Source organism: Crotalus tigris, unplaced genomic scaffold (assembly GCF_016545835.1).
Source record: "Crotalus tigris isolate CLP2741 ecotype Arizona unplaced genomic scaffold, ASM1654583v1 scf7180000019894.434026, whole genome shotgun sequence".
Classification (NCBI taxonomy): Eukaryota; Metazoa; Chordata; class Lepidosauria; order Squamata; family Viperidae; genus Crotalus; species Crotalus tigris.
In genome coordinates, this window is record NW_024097758.1 from 293,679 (window position 1) to 316,034 (window position 22,356).

The window sequence follows — 22,356 nt, forward strand, 5'->3', positions numbered from 1 at the left end:
TGACTATAAATATTTTCAAAAGCATTAATAACTCTGCCATTTTATTAGTGTTATTTATTCAGATTATGTAATACATGCTATAGCCAGGAAGAAATATTACCTATTTTGTTGGTGTTTTTTTCTTTCCCCCAAACAAAGGATAGAATGGCAGCACATGTCAAAACATATTTCTGGATTATTTATTCAGTCCTTAATTGCTGTTCCACATTCGTTATATTTAAATAAATTCTTGAAGATACATATCAAAAATACTCAAAACTGCATGCATGGAAGAGAAGTTAACTTTTGGTGTCAGAATCTGTTATCTCTGAGTAATGATAGGATTTCAATACCCTGACTGGATCTACTTCCAGTGCTTGGCCTAAACATAATTTTAACTTATCTTCTGATTTTTCTACAATGCATCATCAAAAGAATTCTGTGCACTATGAGCAATTTCAAGAATAATTATTGTGCCAAGAGATAATCTACAGTACCAATCTTTGCCAAAAGAGATTGTTTTTCCAGGTCTGCTGTCAATTGGAATTGCTCTTCCACTTGCACAAAGGTTTAAATTGCTACCGTGTTTCCCTGAAAGTAAGACACTGTCTTATATTATTTTTGCCTCCAAAAGAGGCATTAGGTCTTATATATATAATTTATTTTGCGGTCACAGACCAAAATGCAAGTGCAACAAAAGAAAACACAAGAAAAATATAATCACAAACAATTAACACCAGAAGCCTTGGCTAAAGGGAATTACAACGTTCTCCCCTAATAGTTACAGCTCTTAAAAGAAATTTAGAAACCTGAAAAGTAATATAGGAGGAGCCATCCCCTAGAAAATATAAGACCAAATTACTAACCTTAGAACCAGAGGGATCAATTCCAAGGAAAGACAATAATTTAATTCTGACTGTGTTATACATAGGGCAGTATGATAAGACATGCTCCACAGTTTCAACTTCAGCCCTATCACAGGGCATAGTCGCTCACTAAACAGAAGCCTCTTGAATCGAGTAGTGCTGAAGGCAAGACATTGAAACGGGCTAGGTAAAAGACTCTTCTATACTTGGGGATGGTTAGAGTATAGAAATATGAAGCCATCCTCAACCCATAATTATTAGAATGGCTGAAAATCAAAGGGGAGCAGGGTTTTTTGGCTCTGGCTCTTAAGTATTGCAAATCTATGTCCACAAACCATTGGACTACCCTAAACTGGACGTCCTTGAGACCATAATCTCCCAGAGCATCCCCCGTAAAACCTAGTAAGTGGAGTTTCTTCATCAGCTCCCTCTCCCAACGAGAAGTATGAGAATCAGCAAACACCAGGGAGTGGTAGCTACCAGGGACTGCCGAAAAGAGTACCCAAAACCACCATTTAAAGGTGTTAATCCACACCATGCATTCGACTGAACAAATGCCCAGTTCCAGGTACATCTAAGCAAATCCAACACAGGGAGGAAGACCCAGAAGTTTCCTAAGAAAAACAGTCTGGGTTCTTTCAATACAATCCTTGAAGCCTCGTATCTGTATGGAAATTCCATAAAGAATTTGGGCCAGGGTTTTGGCTTTATATATACGCAGAGCAGAAGGAGTAAATTGGCCTCCTTGTATAAAAAAGAATCTTATAATCTGCTGATGGCTACAGAAGGCCGAATTCAGCACCTCGTTCGATGTTTAGTCCAAGCACCAGTATTCTGAAATTGAATACCTAAACACTTAAAATGAAAAACCTGCCTAACAACATTACCATTGATAGCCCAGTTGTATGATTTCCATGCTCTAGAGAACACCAATACTTTGGATTTGTCATAATTAATAGACAAATGGTTCTCAGCACAGTAAGACCCAAATGCAGAAAGTAATCTTTTTAGACCGAGCCTTGATTGTGATAGAAGGACCGCATCGTCAGCATAAAAAAGAAGTGGAATCTTCGTATTTAACAACTTTGGGGCATGGGACTCAATGCGTGCAATGTAAGAGGCCAGGTCGGATAGCAATAAATTAAACAGAAGAGTGGCCAGGACACAACCCTGCCTAACTCCGCTCTCAATCGGGATTGCATTTGAAAGTTCTCCCTGCAAGCCGCACCTAATCTGGCTAGAGGTCTGATTATACAAAGATCTAATTAGGAACAAAAGACGTCTGTCAACAGAACTTTTGTGCAATTTTGACCATAACAGTTCCCTAGGGACTGAGTCAAACGCTGCCTTTAAATCAATAAAAGTAGTAAAGAGTTTGCCACCTGGTGTAATAGCGTATTTGACATTAGGTCTTAATTTTGGGGATGTCTTATAGTTTTCATGACACTTGCCTTGCCTCGCGGCAGCAGCACCAACAGCCCCACCCAGCAACTTGCATGACTGCCAGTCTACTTCTGCTATGGCCGCTTGCAGCAGGAGGCACGCAGCACATTGTGCCACTGCCCACGAGCCTCGCACCCACTTACTGGTATTTCAGCCTACCCTACCAGGCCATTCCTTGATCGGCAGCCTTTCACTTATCTCCCGAACTGGACTGCCATGGTATGGCGGAACATTTCGCGAGAAGTTGGAAGGTCTGACTGACCTTTTTTTAGTCTCACAAACTCCGTTTCCCTGCAGCAGAAGAGAAATGTGCCAGAGCTGGAAAGGTTAGTGTTGAGTCCTTGGCGGAAAGCAGACACGAGAAGCAGTTGAAGTTCTCAGTTTCCTTTATTCAGCGTTCAGCTTACAAGTAGATGGCTTCAGCAGCTCCCAAAACCTCCCAGCTTCTTATATAGACATTTCCCGGGTAAATGCGATACTTTTCCCGCGCCAGCACCCACGCATGCGCACGGCGCTGGCGACAGCCTGTCTGGTCCCGGGCAGCTTTGCACCTGCCCGGGACTGCCTGCAAACGCCCGAGCCGTTTGCAAGGCTCGGGACATAACACCCCTTTCCCCCGGGCTAAAACTACTACCAACATATAATCATTTATTTTATGCAGTGTTCTGCTTCTCAGTGCTCCTATCGTTACCTGGCTTTTGTTTAGCCAGCAATGTTATGTAATCCTCTACGTATTTAGGAGACTTCTTTGCTCTCTGTGACCTTCTCAGCTCTGGGTTACTAGCATGAGTTCCCTGACTGGAGGGAGATGTGAGCCTGTTCTCCTTATTTTGCCTTGGTGCCTTCCAAGGACTGTGCCCCGCTGCCTGGCCTGCTTGCTCGCCCACCGGGCTCGTCAGGCCAGGGCTTCTGTCACTTGTGACCTGGTTGACCTGCCTAGCTGTAGACCCTCGGGCCCCTTGAAGTGATAGCCACTGCTGGGCGTCTCTGTTGAACCTCCTAGGTCCGTCCAAGACCTGTCAGGAGGCTGTCCATTCCCTGAACCCCGTTCTGTGTCCGGGCTTGTGTGGGTTTCTGTACTTTCCCAAAACTCAGTTACTCCCTGATTTGGGCTAGAGGTGTTGTAGTCGGGACTTGGTTCCTCGACCACCTCCCTGTATGTTTGACCCCCTGTAGGATTTGGGGTAAGGTCAGGCCAACCTTGGGGATTGTGTGCCAGCTCTCTTGCGGGGAATGATTTGTTGGGATGCCCCCGGGTATCCTCCGTGACTGGAGTGCTGTGTGATGTGTGTGGAAAGTGAGTATGCCCCCGGGGTGACTCCCTGGCTGGAGTAGGCGTGGATGCCTGGTAGTTAGGTAGGCTCATAGAATTCTTGTTCGGAGCTCTCGCGGAACCCTGGGATGGGCCGTTTGTGGCTCCATCAGTGGAGATGGGCAGCAGCTCGTGCCCTTCCCTTTGCTCCAAAGGGTCCCCCTCCCCCCCTGGAAAAGACCCAGGAGTCTCATCTGAAAAGTCCCGCCTAGGGCGGAGTTGGTCGATGTGCTGACGCAGGACACGACCGTTGTCCAGGGCTAACTCGTAGGAGAGAGGACCTGTGACCCTGGAAATAGAAGCGGGGACCCATGTATGACCAGGCCCGTAATTGCGAGCCCAAACCGGGGCACCCACAAGTAGTTGTCTAGGTGCCCTACGGTGTGAGGTAGATAAAGGCAGTCTGTCCGGATGCAACCGGTCAAGTTTAGTAGTAAGTTGACGCCCCCAACGAAGTTCAGCTGGGCTTCTCCCTGTAGAAGTGGACGGTGTGGTGCGATAAGAAAGGAGAAAATCAGCCAACCTGTGATGCCAGTCCCCGTAGGTGAGTCTTTTCAATGCGTCCTTTGTGATGCGCACCATACGTTCAGCCATACCGTTGGTGGACGGGTGGAAGGGTGCAGACGTGGCATGACGAATCATGTTTGCCTGTAAGAAAGCTTGGAATTCGGAGGAAGTGAATTGAGGGCCGTTGTCAGACACAATGACATCTGGAAGCCCGTGTGCAGCAAAAATCCCCCTCAGTACCTGAATAGTCTTTGCAGTGGTGGTGGATGAGACAGGTACAACCTCAAGCCATTTTGAATGGCTGTCAACAAGGACCAAGAAGAACTGGCCCTGAAAGGGCCCAGCGTAGTCAATGTGCACCCTAGACCATGGGGACTGTGTTTCCTCCCATCTATGCACGGGAGCTTGGGGCATCTCTGGGCGAGATCGTTGGCACAGGTGGCATGCATGCACCTTAGCCTCAATATCTTTATCTAAACCAGGCCACCACAAGTGGCTGCGCGCAAGAGCCTTCATACGAACAATGCCAGGATGACCCTCGTGGAGGGATTCTAAGACCCTAGTCCTCATTGAGGTGGGAATGACAACTCTGTTTCCCCAAAGCAGACAACCCTGAGAAAGGGACAGCTCGTTCCTTTTGGACCAGAAACTCTGAAACTCAGGACTAGGGCAGTGCTCAGGCCAACCAGACAAAACCCAGGAATGGACACGTGAAAGTGTGTGATCTGTACCTGTTTCAGCGGCAACATCCCTGGCACTAAGAGGGAGCTCGGGCAAGGCTTGGATTGATAGAATGTTGACAGCTGGCGCAGGGTCAGCTTCTACTACTGGCAGAGGCAATCTACTGAGGCCATCAGCATGGCCCATTTCTTTTCCAGGCTTGTGGAGTAAAGAAAAATCATATGCAGACAAAAAAATAGACCACCTAAGCATTCTAGGGGAAATGATTTGGGGAGTCTGCTTACGTGTGGTAAACAGTCCCAGCAGAGGCTTATGGTCAGTGAAGACCGTGAAGTGCCTGCCATATAGAAAGTCATGGAATTTTTTAATTCCAGCAACAACAGCCAGAGCCTCCCTGTCTATCTGAGCGTAGTTGCGCTCAGCAGAAGACAATGTTCTGGAGTAATATGCAACAGGAACCTGAGTTCCATCAGACCTGAGGTGGCTCAGGACAGCTCCAACCCCGTAAGGGGACGCATCACAAGCGATGCACACAGGAAGGGACTCGTTGAAATGTGCAAGTACACTGTTAGAAGTGAGCAAGGCCTTGACTTCGTTAAAGCAGGCCTCATGCGTCTGTGACCACCGCCACACTGCTTGCTTGTCTAGTAGCCTGTGAAGAGGCTCAGCTACACTAGCTTTTTGTGGAAGAAAAGAATTGTAGAAATTCAGGAGGCCCAGGAAGGCCTGAAGTTCGGCCTTGGACTTTGGCCTAGGTGCTTCTAAAATAGCAGTTAGTTTGGATTCAGCAGGGTGAATCCCAGCAGCATCAATTTTGAACCCCAGAAATTCAGTAGAAGGCACCCCAATCTTGCATTTGTCTTTTTTGAGCTTGAGGCCTGATTTCCTGAATCTTAACAGAACAGCCCTTAGCCTTTCAGCTAGAATGTGTGTGGAGTCTCCTGCAATTAAGACATCATCAAAGTAGGGGCAAACCCCCGGTATGCCCCGCAGTGTGTTTTCCATTACGCTTTGGAAAATCCCAGGAGCGACATTCACTCCAAACTGCAGCCTTTTTACCTTAAAGGCTCCCCTGTGGGTCACAATAGTCTGAGCTATAGCAGCATCATCATCAACAGGCAGCTGTTGATATGCTTGAGCTAGGTCAAGCTTTGCAAAAACGCGCCCCCCCTTGAGGGAGGCCAGAATATGACTGACCACAGGAACAGGATAGGCATGTTGCTGCAATGCCTTATTCAGAGTGCATTTGTAGTCAGCACAGATGCGAATGTCCCCATTTGCCTTTAGAGGCGTGACAATGGGGGTCTCCCAAGGACTGGAATCAACAGGTTCTAGGATTCCCTGTTGAATCAGTTTGTCTAACTCAGTGTCAATTTTACTCTTTAAAGCAAAAGGGACCCTTCTTGCTTTAATTCTAATGGGAGTGACAGTGGGGTCTAGCTTTAAGGACACAGGGGGTCCTTTGAATGTGCCCAGCTGGGGGCTGAAAACATCTGCAAATTCTTTGCAGACTTCCTGTAGGTCGAGTGTTTGTAAACTGTTGAGTCCTGTGACGTGTATCCCCAGGGCCTCAAACCAATCGAGTCCTATGAGACTCGTTCGTTCACCCCCTACTACTAATAAGTCTAGTGGACCTTCAAAACTCTTGTATTGCACGTTAAGGGTGGCCTCCCCCTTAACACACACTCTTGAATTTTGAAAATCTGTTAACACAATGTCAGAAGGCCTTAACTTGGCCTGAGTTCCACTACCGGAACAAATCTTCCTAAATGTATGCAAGGAGATAATTGAAAAGGCAGACCCTGTGTCTAGTTCCACAGATAATGGAACCCCTTGTAGCTTCACCTTGAGTGACAGCTTTTTCTTAATGGGCTTGTGTGTGCCTGTCCTAAGGATGCTTCTTCGCGAAGCGCAAAACCCCACCCTATTCTGGCTGGGGAATCTGGTACCTTTCAGGCGCAGTTCTTCCTGAGGTTGTACCTTTCGTCGGCCCAGACACACAGCTGCAATGTGTCCTTGTTTGCCGCATGCCCGGCAGGTAGCGGAGCGGAACTTGCAGTCGGTTCTCCTGTGGCGACCTCCACAGCCGATGCACTTGAGCGGAGCTGAAGAGCTTCCCTTCTGATTTTCTTCCTTCGTGGGGTGGAGACGGTCGACTTCCTCATCCGGATCCTCCTCGGAGTTTCTTTGGACGTCTTCCTGGTGCACGGATGCAACCTCTGGACTGTTTCTGATCGGCCGCATGTTCTTGACAGCGCCGCCTGCTGCTTCTTCTGCGGTGACTTCCCTTAAGGCATCTTGGTAGGACAATTCTTCTTTAGCGAAAAGTCTCTGTTGTAGATCTCGATGCCTTAACCCGCACACGAATCGGTCCCTCAGTCGTTCTTCGAGGTCTTTGAACTCGCAGTGCTTGGCGGCCTTCCGTAATGCGGCGATGAATTCTTTGGCCGACTCACCGGGCCGTTGATCCCTCTGCTCTAAGGTGTGGCGCCATGCGATGACGGACATTTTGGGGTGGAAGTGCTCCTTCAGTAGCTTCTTCAGATCTGCGTAGCTGACAGACTCTACTGGAACAGGTGCTGCAAGGTTTTCTGCGATGTTGAAGGCGTCTTGACCGCAAACACAAAGCAGGGTGGCAGCCTTCAAGCTCTCTTCCCTCACTTGGTTTGCCTTGAAGTAGTTCTCCACCCTGGCTACGTATGACTCCCACCGCTCTGGATGTGAGACGTCGAATTCCGAAAGCCTTCCGATTTTCGCCATCTTCAGGAGACGGGTCTATCAGCCAGCCTACCCCCGAATGCGCACTGGATTGGCGGGTAGCTGCCGAGTCGACGCCGTTCCGCCGCTCAGGACTCACTTGGGTAAGCTTACACTTCTTCCTTTCCAGGCGGTGTAAGGCAATCCCATCCTCGTCGCCAGTGTTGAGTCCTTGGCGGAAAGCAGACACGAGAAGCAGTTGAAGTTCTCAGTTTTCTTTATTCTGCGTTCAGCTTACAAGTAGATGGCTTCAGCAGCTCCCAAAACCTCCCAGCTTCTTATATAGACATTTCCCGGGTAAATGCGATACTTTTCCCGCGCCAGCACCCGCGCATGCGCACGGCGCTGGCGACAGCCTGTCTGGTCCCGGGCAACTTTGCACCTGCCCGGGACTGCCTGCAAACGCCCGAGCCGTTTGCAAGGCTCGGGACATAACACCTAGCAGGTTAGCAAAGAAATGCTTTTGGGAAGAGGGAGGAGCTGCGCTGGGAGGAGAAGTGGCAGGAAATGGGTCTGCCATTTCCAGAAGGGAGAAGGAAGACACGGGGCAATGCAGGCAGCAAGCAATTGCTGTGCATCTCTACACAGAGCCACTGAGTTCTCCGTTTTCCATTCTCTGCGAGACAGGCGACAAAGGGCTGGCGGCGGCAGGCGGCTGGGAGAGTTGGCGGACGACAAAAAGGCGGTGGCTGCACCAGGACAGGTGATCTGCAAGGCAAAACTTAAAGAAAGCCCCTCCAGAAGTGCACAGCGGCAGTGGAGCCATTCATTGTCACTCCCCCCCTGGCTCCAAAATGATGGAGGGGAACTGGGCCTACCCCACCCATCCCATTCATCATAGCATGGCAGTCTGGCTCGGGAGGGAAGTAAAAGGTCAATCAATGGCCTGGCAGAGGGGCTGAAGTACCAGTAAGCGAGTGTGGGCCATGTGGGGCAGCTCCACCCCTCCCCCACCTGCCTTGCCTCATTGTGGCAGCAGTGGCATGATATGCCGCATGGCCTCCTGCCCCATTGCAGCAGCGAGGTGGGACAGAGTGGGCAGGGTCCTAGCTAGGGCTTATTTTTGAGTAGGGCTTATATTAGCCCCCCCCAAAAAAAATCAGGGTAGGTCTTAGTTTAGAGGAAGGGCTTATTTTCAGGAAAACACGGTAGTTGTTTATGTTGCAACTGCCTGTACAACTAAGTAGGCAAATCCTACATTGCCCATGTGTACATACTTAGAAATGTTAATGAATGAATAAATAAATAAATATTATTTATTTTTAATGCTCAGGGGTGCAAAACCAACAAATGGCAATATAAAAGCAATCCATCAATGATTTCTTTTAAAGTGAAGTGCCATGATCTGCCAAGCCCAAATGTGCTATAGTCTGGAGAGACATGTTACTCACAAAATCCATCAGCATGTTTTTGAACCTTAGAGGATTGGGATCGACTTAATGATTTAAAGGAAGTAGTTGGCAATTTAATATAAAAAAATATTCTAAGAAACTGAAAATAGCACAGCAAAAATACTTGATGGAGAGAATGCTTTCAGAATGAATATACATATTCTTTGATGTATGACCAAAATTGAGCTCAAAATTTCTGTTGCTAAGTGAAACATTTGTTAAGTGAGTTTTGCTCTCTGACCACCATTGTTAAATGAATGCCTCCACTTATTAAGTTAGTGACATGAATCTAGCTTCCCCTTGGTTTTGCTCGTCAGAATTTCTCAAAAGGCGATCACATGATCCCTGGACACTGCAACTGTCATAAATGTGAGTCAGTTGCCAAGCATCTGAATTTTGATCACGTGATGATGGGGATGCTACAATGGTCGTAAGTGTGAAAAATGGTCATAAATCACCTTTTCAGTGCCATTGTAACTTCAAACAGTCACTAAACAAACTATTGTAAATTAGGGACTGCCTATATGCTCCCTAGTTCAAAAATTAATTTAACATTTCACTGGTGACTGGCATTTGTGGGATCCCATTCTTCTCTGTAAAGGAACAAGAAAATAAACTGAAAATAAGTGTGATATACCTGGCTGAAATATTCCAATCCACGAGGGCACTTGGGGATTTGAGGTGGTGGTGGCATCCAGATGATGGGTGGCGGTGCATTTGCTTGAACTAAGAAAATTAAAGAGGATTTTAAAAAAAATAAACTTCAGACAGCTCTTTTGAATTTCAGACTGCTGAAAGCCCTATTCTAAAAACATGTAGTATCTGGATGTACTTTAGGATTTCATAAGTATCAATGAAGCACAGTAAAATTCTACATTATATACTGTTGATGCCAAGTTAACAATTAAATTAAAGTAGTTGCACTACTGGGAAAACATGTGCCTAGAATGAAGCACTCACACTTTCATTTCAACAAAGGGCAAAATATCCACTAGAGGGTGCAAAGGACTTGGTTGATGAAATTTGAAAGGAACTGCAACAAATATTTTGACAAATGAGGATACCTTATTGTTGTCATGTGTATTGGAGATCTCCAAAAGATTGAACTCTTTAGGGTTTAAATTAAATATATATCCCAATAAGTTGAGTTCGATTTCTAGGGACTTCATAGACATAACTGTGACATTTATTTTATAGCAATATCAAAGTGGTTTCCCATTGCTTTCTTCTGTGTTGGTTTTTCTTTTTCTGTTTTTCCTTCCTTGTCTCGCAGACAACTTTAATATTCCCATGTACAGTAGTGTCCCATTCACATACTAACTAGGCATGACTCTGCTTAGCTTCAAGTGCAGATGAAATCAGCCAGGTAATGGCACCAGCTGGAACATTTGAAAATCACTCAGAGTTTAATTAATAGAGACGTGCAGTGCTTTGGCTTCAATTCCCAAAAGATGTTTTGGAGTGTGAACATAGCACCTGTCTGCAATGCCTTAAAGCAATTACGTCTTTTCCTGGGATCACAATTCAGCTATTTTATAGAGATGCAGACAAGTGTAGTCATCGTACCCCTGAGCACATTATCACATCAACACATCATTCTATGATCCAGTTCAAAGCACTGCATAGTCCTACTGTGTACCACATTCAAAATGCTGTCTTCCAGAAGCACCTCTAAACCAGCTGTGCCTTGTTATGTAATTGCATTAAAAACTATTCCTGTGCACAACTTATCTGGTAGCCTCTGCATAAATACTATCTTCTCATGTACATAGAACAGCAAATAAGCAATTGCTCGAATGCTTCAAAAGGAGGTACTTTGTCAAACTAATACTTTGGATAGCCCTCAATAAATGATTATATTATTTTTTTTCTAAAATATATTTAGTAGAGAAAGGATTCTTTGAAGTGAAGATTGATAAATATGCACTGTTTTATCACTTCCCTAAAGTAGTTATATTTTTTCTGGACTCACACAGTAGCTCCCAGTTCCAGGAAAAATGCATCTGAGATCAGCTTCTTACCATAGACCCGTACCTGTTTGGAAGCATCTTCTCATTCCCTATTGGTGTCTCCTTATCTCAACTTTCATTTTCCTAGGATCATATGGCTATTACATGAATCCAGGAAAAGACTTGGCTTCTTAAATGTGGCCCTACAGCTATAACATCTGTGTCTACCCCTGCACCAAAGATCTGAAACACAGTCCACCTTTATTATTTGTGACTATACATTTTAAGCAAGAAGGTTTATTACTTCCTGGGGTGGAGATCAGCCACTCTTTATGTTTCAAGCTGTAGCCTAACATGGATCTATCAGGTAAAAAAAATATCTTTTACATTTCTGAACAGATCAAAGGTCTAGCTAGGCTAGACATGTCAAACACAAGGTCCGTGGGCGACATGCGGCTCGCAAAGTGGTTTCATTTGGCCTGCGAAGCCATCCTGGAAACAGTAAGGAACGGCCCCTGCTGCCTTGGCCCTGGCCCAGGCCGGCCGGGAGCCAATGTACAGTTTTGTGGTGGCCATCTATGCTGAAACACATTCAGTCTTAGCTCCACAAGGCCATCTGGAAACAGCGAGGAACCAACCTCTGCGGCGTTGGCCTCACCCCATGAGTGCATGCTGGGGAAGTCTCACCCTATGAGAGGAATGAAGAAATGCACCATCGCTGGAAATGGCCAGCAAATGGCCCTCGCCTACTTCACATATCTGGCTTGATGGGCTCTGGAGGAGGGGTTTCAGCAGGCAGTGGGGCACTTTCCTCACAGCACTGAGAGGCTGAGCTGGGCAGCGCAAATCCAAAAAGAAGTGTGACGCCCAGCCCCCAGCCTGCCCGGTTTCAGCGATGGTGCATTTCTTCATTCCTCACGAATGGTGACCTCCCCAGCTGCATTTCTTGCCTGTTTTTCTCCCTCTCTCATCTAAAATATTTTCACACTACTCTGTACTTAGAAAGGAAGGAAAGAAGGAAAGAAGGAGAGATAGTGTCTGAGGGAAGTCCTGCCTTAGTCCTGCCCTGCTGCCCTTTCACCGTCCCCTTGCCCCCTCCTCCTGGCCTATCCTGGGGGTCTCCCATCCTATTGCTAAGGAAGCTTTGGAATCAAAGCCGGGTCTCCTCCCATGGAGAGGGAATGGGCCTTCCTCTGACTTTGCCCTTGTACCCATCAATCTGGATAAGGAGAGCAAGCACAGCAGCAGCAGCCTTGAGGAGGAGTTAAGTGCAGGTGGGCGCCCCCTTGGGGAGTGGAGCTGGGCTTGGTGCCACGGGTGCTCGAGGGCAGGCTGGGCATTTGCCCTTTGCTGTCCAGTGCTCCAGGCAGCCCGCCCGCACCACCATCCAACCCCCCCCCACATGGCCTGAGAGGAACAGTGAGGCTCCTCCAGTGGACCATACCTTGGCACTTGCCCTGGTTCCACCCCCTTCTGCCAAAGACCCTCATATCTGTCCCACTCTTGCCCAGGTGCTCACAGGCACCCTTGATGTTAAAGATGTAGAGCTGGCCATGCCCACCCAGTAGGCCACACCCACTCTACCCATGCCTACCCAGTAGGCCACACCCACCCTGGCCACGCCCCTGAAGGCAACCACAATGCTGATGCGGCCCGCAATGAAATTGAGTTTGACAGACCTGGGCTAGGCCTTCTGGACGTTAGAAATTGGTGGAATATTTTGGAATATGTGATGGGTTTACTACATTGTTGTTCTTTTTAATTTGTCCTAATTTGGTTTTGTTGTTTGTTACTTCTTATTATACTGTTCCTATATGGTGCCCATTATCAGACATATAAAATTGAATCAATTTTCTATTACCTGGAACGGCAAGCCCATATTGAGGATATTGGACTTGTGGAACTGAATAAGCTGGGCCTGAATATTCTGGAGGCGATGATGTGGGCTTAGTTTCATTTGCTGGAAGAGAAAGGAATGCAGATATGCAGTCTTATATGTATGCCTTGCATAAATTACATAAATAAATTGCATTTTATGCCCTATTTTCCTAGAAGTGGATGTACAATAGACTGAATTTTGCCAGTGTTTTAAGGATTATTTTGAATGAATCTATTCATGTTTATATATATGAAATCAAAATATATACATTACATTTCCAAACATGTAAAATAAAATGCAAATGTTTATCAGTGAAAAATCTTATATATAAATAGTTTTTTTAAACATGCTAATCTATTGCATTATTCACACTACAGCTAGTCCTTGTTCAACTATGGCAGTTTAGACTGGCAACTCCACTGTTAAGTGATACACACATAAAGCGCAATGTCACATGACTGTGCCAACTTACAATGGCAGTTGCAGAAGTTCCAGTTGGTGTTGGAGGATTCCTGCATGGTCACAGCATCCTGCAGTCATAAGATTACCATTTGCAAACCATCTGCTGCCTTTTCCATTGACTTTGCTTCTTGGAAGCTGTCACTGATGGTTAAAAATTGTGATACTGTGACTGGGGGATGCTGTGACATTGTAACTGTGATATGGCTGCCAAGAATGCAAATTGTGATCATATGACACTTGTGTTTAAACTATCTCAGGGAATGTACATACATATATATGTATTAGGAGCAGTTCAGTGATGGGATTCAAATATGTGAACAACCAGTTCTCTGTGTGGATGCTGTTTCTGGAAGTCTATTCTGGGCCTGGGCAACAAAAAATTAGCTACCGGTTCTGCTGAACTGGTGCAAACCGGCTGAATTCTACCACTGGAGCAGTTACATATAAATGTCAAGTCAATAGCAGGATCTGGTTTGTTTTTGCTTTCATGGACCTTTTCTTAAGAAAATCGATTCAAAATCTGTTTGTTCATTGAGTAATTCATCAGGTAACAAAGTTATTTTTCCAGTCTGGAAACTGCCTCTGCAGACATCCCTGGCTTTACTAAAGAAATACATTGTTGTTTATATTCATTTATAAACTTGAGCACTTCCCATTCTCTCACACATATACAGACACAAGTATGTTACTTACACATTTCCATCATCTTTTATTTAGTCTTATCTGAAAAACAAGACATTCCTTTTATAATGTAAACACATTGTTTCAGATTCTTCCATTTGTTTTTTAAGTTCATAGATAAAACTAAACAGACTTGGTTGACCAACTTAATGAAGAAGTCAATATAGGCTTTCAAAAGACCCCAATAAGCAGTAAATAAAATTAAATATGATCTCTGAAAAAAATTCTAATGTGATATATTTTTAGTAAATATGGACATTGTTTAAAGGCACATTCCATTTCCATTACAAGCTTCTGGGCTCCAAATTTTGTACTTTCATGGAGAATCCAATAGTCTATTCCATGTTTCCTTGAATTTTACCACATTGCTAGTGTTTCAGAATTATCATTTTTGTGTATGCATGTTCCAACTCTAATTCCATTATGATACTGATTTTTCTAATCTAACAAAGTGGCATTTTTGTGTATGCATGTTCCAACTCTAATTCCATTATGATACTGATTTTTCTAATCTAATAAATCACATATCCTTATTTCATACTAAAACAGTATTTTCTTCTAGTTAGTTATCTTATAGCGTAACAATAAACCGCAATAATGTACTATTGGTTCTTCCACATAAAAGACCATTAAGCTCTGTTAATTTCAAAATGTGTTTGAGATGCTCTGTGTTTCAAGAAAGTTTTCTAAATTGCATGGAAGTAGTTTTATTTTATTTTGCTCCAAATGATACATTTCCAAGACAAGATTTGGCTCATAATTTTAAAAAGGACATATCTTTCACATAGTGTAATATGATGCAGAGAAACATTACTATCTGCAGAGTCACATTCTCTTTTAAAAAAGAAAGCAAAATACATATAATAATAATAATAATAGTAATAATAATAGTAATAATAATAATAAAAAAGTTGGAAGGGACCTTCGAGGTCATCAAGTCCAACCCCCTGCTCAGGCAGGAACCCTACACCATTTCAGACAAATGGCTCTCCTGTCTCTTCTTAAAAACTTCCAGTGTTGGAGCATTCACTGCTTCTGGATGCAGGTGTTCCATTGGTTAATTGTTCTAACTGTCAGGAAGTTTCTCCTTAGTTCTAAGTTGCTTCTGTCCTTGATCAGTTTCCATCCGTTGCTTCTCATCCTGCCTTCAGGCGCCTTGGAGAATAGCTTGACTCCCTCTTCTTTGTGGCAGCCCCTGAGATATTGGAACACTGCTATCATATCCCCCCCAAGTCCTTCTCTTCGTTAAACTAGACATACCCAATTCCAGACATACCCAATTATGTTTAAGAACATAAGTATGAAAAGGGTACTGTTTCCTATGTATGCTTAAAAGTATAATTTAACTTGAAAGAGTTATGAAAAGTCACTTAACATTTATGTATTAAAGTCTCCTAAATTTGGATAACTTCTAGATGTGTTGGCTTCAGTTCCAAAAAATTAGCTATAAGGATTGTGTAAAACATTCAAAAGAAGTGTTTTGCAACCACACATCTGGAATACTCTGAATCATTGATTTGGGAAAGATACCTGAATCAAGATGGATTGCTCTAAAAAATTCTGTTTCCAAATTGTTCAGTTTTACTGTAAATAAATATTAGCAATAAATAAGATTAGCCAGAGTAACTACATTGTTGTTGTTGGGGGTTGTTTTTTTTTTTTTAGGTTCTGATTCTTGCCATGTTCTTTCTGGATGGATGGATGGTTGGATAGATATTTTATTAATTGGTTAAACTTCTGGAAAAGCCACAGTATATTCTGAAGACAGCAAAGGCTCAGTAGCCCAGGTGCCAACAGGTGCCCTTAGGAAATGAGCAAACATTCTGAGTGTCAATAAGTCTGGCCTAAAAATGAAGAATAGTATTGTCACAAATGAGAATTCTCTCAGGTAGAAAGAGGCCCTGATTACAAAAGCAGAACAGGGAGGCTGCAGTTGGAAGGCTGGGCTGTTCACCCATAAGTCTATCTCTGGAGCCCTTCATCTAATAGTGCTTATACTCAGTTTCAGAGTGCTGATTGAAAAGCATGAATCTGGATTGTTCTGGAAGCTTCTAGAAGTACAGTTTCTGCCTTGATGTAGTCAATGGTTTGCTGACCAGGATTTAGGGGACAGTATTAATATACAGATGGCCCCTCTGTCTCTGGTCACTTGTAGTTCTGGATGCAGGGTCATGAAACCCAATGTCCTAACCCACCCAAAAAACATACAATATCTTTAGGGAAACACCTGAATGGGAACATGTTTAGCTACTTCTGCGTTCTCCCTTCTTATCTACAGTGTACCAGACTTACTGGGTGAAATCTTTATCTTATGTGTGTTAGCTTTGCTAGATGGGTTAATTATGTAATTATACAGAATAAATACAAGGATTTCTTGTCATTCGTTGCTCCCCTCATTTAGAGGAGTCCGTCTCTATTCAGCTGAATAAAAACGTAAAACTTAAAGGCACCTTCTGGTTTCTTGTATTCTTTATTAAGCAAAACCTCAGAACCTGCATATCAGGTTCTCAACCTTTTCTTCACCATGGACCACCTTTTGGGGCCATGGACCATGGGCATGACCTCCAAAATATAACTCAACATTTAAATCATAACATTTCTTCAAGCTTTCGTGGACCCCCTGTGATTACATCACAGCACCCCAGAGGTCCGCAGACTAAGAACCACTAATGTAAGGGTTTCAACATGTTGGTGAGAAAGGTTAGCTTTCCTCCTTTGTCCTATTAATTAATTAATTAGTAATTTCTATATCTGTCCAACTCAACCAAGTAATTCAATATTTGTAAAAGTAGGGGGAAATTTTCTGCTGTCTCTATTGAGAATTTAGAGGATTTTTTTTTCTGATAACAATTTTTAAATAACTGATTAAGTATTTAGTAACTATGTAGAACAGAAGTTCCCAACTTTTGGGGCACCAGGGACCGGTTCTGTGGAGAAAGGTTTTTCCACAGACCAGAGAGTGAGTGGTTTTGTGTGCATTCTGCAGATGGGGCTTTGCTTGTTTGTGCGGACCGGTTGCTGGCATGCCGCAGCCTGGTACTGGTCCATGGACTGGGGATTGGGGACCCCGATGTAAAACACATATTGTTTTGTTTTTTTTAAAAAATGAAAATCTTCTGTAAGTTGGTTCCACAGTAATAATCAGTTTAGTGTTCCAGCCCACTCTCCCTTGTGGTCACAGGCTACAATGCAGGGATCATGAGATTGTTAATAGTTAACATATGTTTTGTTTTGAGAGAACACTGGTGGGTAATTTCATTCTTATCTATTATTAAATTAGATACATTTTCTCTCTCTTTTTTAATCTTATTAGGCCACTTTGTGGAAATACATTATGTCTCTAGTTAATATGATCAGATAATGTACTGTATGGGACATTACTGCCTGGTAGTTGACAATGGATACTATAGCTTTGCACATATCTAGATTTGAACAACCAAATGTAATTTGAAGTCTCGATGGGTATGCATTTTCACTTTCGATGAATATACATTTTCATTTTCAGCTAAATGTGTCTGTTCTTGAGATGCTATGTCAGTCACAAAGGCTGCCCCTCAATCCTGGGATAAGACAAGACTGTTCAAAACTTACAAACATTTAGCAACCATCTAAAGTTACAATGATATTTTAAACAGTGACTTACCACTGGTCCCTTTCACTTATTTTCATTGCAGAATCCCCATGGTCACATGATCAAAATTCGGACACTTGGCAACCCGCATGTATTTACAATGGTTGCATTATCCTATGTCTGCCATTTGTGACCTTCTTAGACAACTTCCAACAATCAAGTCAATGGGAAATCAAATTCACTTAATGACTGCATTATTTACTTAACAGCTGCAGTAATTCACTTCAAAACTATAGCAAAATAAATCATAAAAGCAGATGTAGCTCACTTAACAACCACCTTGCTTAGCAATAAAAATTCTGGTTCTAGTTGAAGTGTAAATCAAGGACTACCTGTATTCCCAACAGTCCTATATGGGTGCTCATTCATGCTTCAAGTCACATTTTACCCTTCAATTCTGAATCACTGAATAATTGTAATCTGCATTTCAAACACTGCTGAAATCACTGGGGATTGAGATTTTTTTTTTTTTGTAATTGAATGTAAATTATTAGTTTATTGAACTGGATAGGGGTCAATCTAAAGAGCTATGCCCTATGCTCCATGTGTGTCCCATATGTTGGCTTATAAGATATCTCTAGATGAGAAATCATTGATTGCATAGACAACACTAACATCCTTGTCGTAAAAACTGAGCTTCACTTGTACATGAGGAATACTGGACAACATGTGCAAAAAATTATTAGTTCTGAGCTTAACATTAATAGGAAATGCCGTATATGCCACAAATACTTCTAATATGGTTAATGTAATCTAATTGCCATCCTATTAAAAAGCTTTATAAGAAATCAGATTTGATCAAACCGTAATAGTTATTTGGAAGTCTGCAACTAGGAACATAAGAAAAGTTAAGTGTTTTCAAGAAAAGAGTAATGAATAAAATGAATTAGTGATAGAAAGCAGGTATGCTTTTTGCACCAGATGTAATAGATGTAATGCACCAGAATGAAGATGGTCTAAACTTGTCAATGCACTGCACGGCCTTCCTTATACAGAAGCTGTGTGCTACTATTTCAGAAGTAGGCGCCATTTTGGAAGTTACCACAATTCTTGAGTTGCAAGAATTATGATTGTTTCTGGGATCATTGTATAGGAAGGCTGCATGGCACATCAGCTGCTTTTCCTGGAAAAACAAATTTCAGAAAAAATAAATGGAGTGGGACATGATGGGGCATGGGAGGCCCAAAGGTGTGGGTCCCAGCAGAGCAGGAAGCAGGTCCAAGGCCTGAGGGGACCCAGCTGGATGGGAAATGCACCCAAGGAATAACTACAATGTCCTTAGTGTTTGTCATAAGGGCAGGCACGTTGCCAAGTGGCCAAATTTTATTCATGTGAACCCAGGGGTATTGCAGGTGCCATAACCTCATGTATAGATCATAAGCCCCGTCGTTCAGCCATTGTAATTTTGAATCAACTAATGAATGGTAGCAATTCAAGGATTATCTGTACTGATTAAATATTATTTTGTCTAAGCATTTTTGTGGAATTGCCTTATTTAACTTATGTCTTAATTGGGCTCAGAGCAGCATATATATATTCCAAATTTGGTAAAAATAGAACATACAATACACATTACAATAAATAGCAGACCCACAATTCATAAAGTGCACAATATACTGTACAGCTTACCTTCTTTAAACCTTGGCTAGTTCAGGACCCCCTGCTCTCCCTCCTGGTCTGAGACTGCAGGACAAACCACCGCTATAATTTTTCCCAGGTATGTGAATTCAGATTGTATAGAAGAGATTTCTCAATTGTTTAGCACTGAAAAGGCTTTCTTTTTTCAAGCCAGTGGAATATCTCAGCAAGTTTACACTTTGCATTTACCAAAATAGGATCCCTGTTAAAACTAGCTGTAGTGCATAATAATAAACCTACAAACAGCTTAGCATTTATCTTCTACACTGTTCTTTGTTATAAAATTGTGTCCACAAGCTTCACCTGTTGCAGTTTACAAAGCAACCATAGTTTCCTAGGTTTGGGAAACAAATGCTTTCAGCATGTTTAATTTGGAATTTTAAGGGGGGTCCTTGGTGCTCTCTGAGCTTCCTTGTTTTCTTGCAGACATTTCATTACCCTAACTCAGCGGTTCTCAACCTGTGGGTCGCGACCCCATTTGCGGTCGAACGACCATTTCACGGGGGTCACCAAACAATGCAGTCCGCCATTTTCCCCCCTTTTCCTTAGCTGTGCTACTCCCTTTTATTCTATTGGCTTTTGAAAGCCAATAGAATAGACTCTCTTGAATAGAGTCTAATTCTATTGGCTTTCAAAAGCCAATAGGAATTGTCCAGGCTGTCTCTGCCCTGCTGAGCCCACCAAGAGTCCCATTCTGCAAACGAGCTGTCTGGAAGTCCCATTCTGCAAACGAAGGCGAGCTGTCTGGAAGTTTCCACCCCTCCCTGCTGAGCAACTACTAAAAATGTAAGTAAAAGAGGGCCAGGGGTGGAAGGTGGGAGGCCGGCGAGCGCAGGGAGGGTTGCTGGCGCGTGTGGGGCCCGGCGGGTGCCTTACCTCCCTTGGGCTGGGCCAGCTGGTGGCACAGCCGGTGGTCGGCCTGCTCCGTCTCTGCCACTTGCCAGCTATGCCTCGGCTAGCGCAGGGGGCGGCACCACGTATGCGCGGTGCTCCCGGGCAGGGAAAGTCCTCGACTTACGACCGGTTGGGTAGTCCTCGACTTACGACCGGTTGGGGGTCGTGGTATTAAAAAGGTTAAGAACCACTGCCCTAACTAGATAATATCATCAGTGCTAGTAAGGAGTGCTATTTGCTGTCTGTTTATAGTCTAGTCTAGTGTCTTGCCTGTCTGGGTGGGTGGGTGGGCTGGTGGAACAATCTGGGATTCTTTGGTTGGGCTGTTTACTAATTGGAATTTTGATTCCTTTCAATCAGAAAATCTCTCCTATTCTCCAAACAGCACAGAGAGAGCTTCAAGGCACATTTTCACAGGAATAAATTTCATCATAGAAATGGAGCATAAAATAATAACGGTGACAATAAGAACAAAATATCTCTAATAAGCTCCCCCAACCAGATACTACCAACAACGCCTTATTATTTTGATTCTACAAGAGATAGAATTCTAACTTCAGGGCTTCCCTCTGGCTATTGATAAAGAAACAGGGCGGTGCTGGACAAACTGGGTGGAGGAAAAGAAATAGGCAGGTGACAAGAACTTTTCCAGAGTTGGAAATACAAGAATAATAGGACAACTAACTCCCTCGCATGGAGGGAGCGGAGTCAAATCGTCCCTCGTCCCGCTTAATAGACCTGACGAACTCAGTTTATACCTTGGAAGACCAGGGCGTTTCCTGTTTACTATTCTTCCGTTTCTTTGCAAGAGTGTTGCCAATCAAAGCAAATAGTGGAGCAAACCCTGCGCCTGGCAAAGCCCTCTATCCCTGTTTCGAGAAGAAAGGAAAACTTACATTTTACGTCCTTGCCAGGGAGTTACTCTAGAGCAAGCGCGTCGGAATCGCCTTTGCAAAAGGTATTTCCAGCCCCGTTGCCGTTAGCTGATCGGTACGTGTTCTGTTTGTGAGAAAAACGGGAGCTTTGCGACTGCTCTTCTCCCTCCTCCCGCCCAGCTCCAGGGGCCCTGCTAGGGAACAGGATAGGGCGGGAAGGCGGCAAAGAGCAAATGCAGCTAGATATGGGAGGGAGCAAGAGGCCCTGCAGTTCAAGGAAAATATTTCTGGACTCAGTCATTCGCCTGAGAATGGTGTAGTTAATGGCACATCAGAGGAACTCGCTGCTTAATTGCCAGCGTTCAAATGACGGAGAGATAAGGCAGAGAGAGTTGCAAGCTACGGTTGTTTGGAAATGACTTAAGTCTCATGCCTACGTCACAGGACCAAGCCCGTTGTGTTCATCGCTGTGAGATCAACAACCTAAATCCGTAGGCTTGATCCATAGGTCTTTGCCATTGATTAAGTAATAACAAAGCATCCATTGTACGTTTCCTCCACCCTGTTTGCTCCACCAGCCCAAGTGTTTGTTTGTTTTTTTAATTTCTTTTGTCGATGGTGAATCTTGGAACAAAAATGAAGAATTGCCTGAAATTCAGTCCGAGGTAGGTGCATTCTGGTAGCACAGATTCTTCTCATTTTTTCCCCTTCGTTATAAATGAATTTGTTTAGTTTATTCAATTTATTTTTACTTAAGACGTCAGGTGTGCCTGCGGAACTTGTTGGTACTCAAAAAGGTATCGACTGACGATCCTTAGAAGAATCGAACGTTCATTTAGTTGCCTAATAAGCCAATGGGCATGACGCCAGTCTAATTCGCGCCATGGTTGTAACAGGAAATGGGGAAACGGAATAAGAACTTTTCTTGGCAGCCCCGAATTGTTTAATGTAGAAAGAGCAAACTAATCTAATGAAACAATTAAAATGATCAGTGGTTGTTGAAAGTGTTGTGCAGCTAATTTTTAGGCTTGTTTATTAGCTATGAAATAGAAACATCATTACTGAAGTTGTAACAGTGTCGAGAATTATAACATAGAGTAGAATATTTAGAAGTAGATGGACGGCTTTTTTTCCAGCTGTCATAAATATTTCCAAAAACCACTGTGTAAGAAAGGCACTTCTTTTAGAATGGGAAAAGATAAAAGCGAAAATCTATATGAAAATACCAGGATGGCTTTCAACAATGGAAGTGTTTGTTTACCCAAACTATTAAGAACTATAAGAAAATTGTGACTTATAAAGATATTTTGAATATTGAAGGGAAATTAAAATCTAAACAAGAGTTGGAAGAACAGGGCATTGACTTATGGTGGCTGCATTTGCAAATACAAATGAGATATGAGAAAGATGC

The 22,356-nt window shown here is 43.5% G+C and overlaps 1 protein-coding gene across 4 annotated transcripts in view; it reads right to left on the reverse strand.

Annotated features, from left to right (window-relative positions):
• The window catches only part of LOC120317886 (phospholipid scramblase 1-like), a 28,962-nt gene extending 7,846 nt beyond the window's left edge, over window positions 1-21,116 (reverse strand). Inside the window, exons 1-5 of one of the 4 annotated variants that reach the window (XM_039364876.1) lie at window positions 20,967-21,116; window positions 19,168-19,221; window positions 13,920-13,949; window positions 12,747-12,845; window positions 9,574-9,662 (exon numbers count right to left, since the gene is read on the reverse strand). In XM_039364876.1, the coding sequence (XP_039220810.1) occupies window positions 9,574-9,662; window positions 12,747-12,845; window positions 13,920-13,932 (201 nt within the window). In that variant the 5' untranslated portion in view covers window positions 13,933-13,949; window positions 19,168-19,221; window positions 20,967-21,116. Of the gene's footprint in view, window positions 1-9,573; window positions 9,663-12,746; window positions 12,846-13,919; window positions 13,968-19,167; window positions 19,222-20,966 lie in introns of those variants that run through there. The other 3 variants (XM_039364875.1, XM_039364878.1, XM_039364877.1) reach the window with 3 other exon arrangements.
• Between the last annotated feature and the right edge of the window lie 1,240 nt (window positions 21,117-22,356).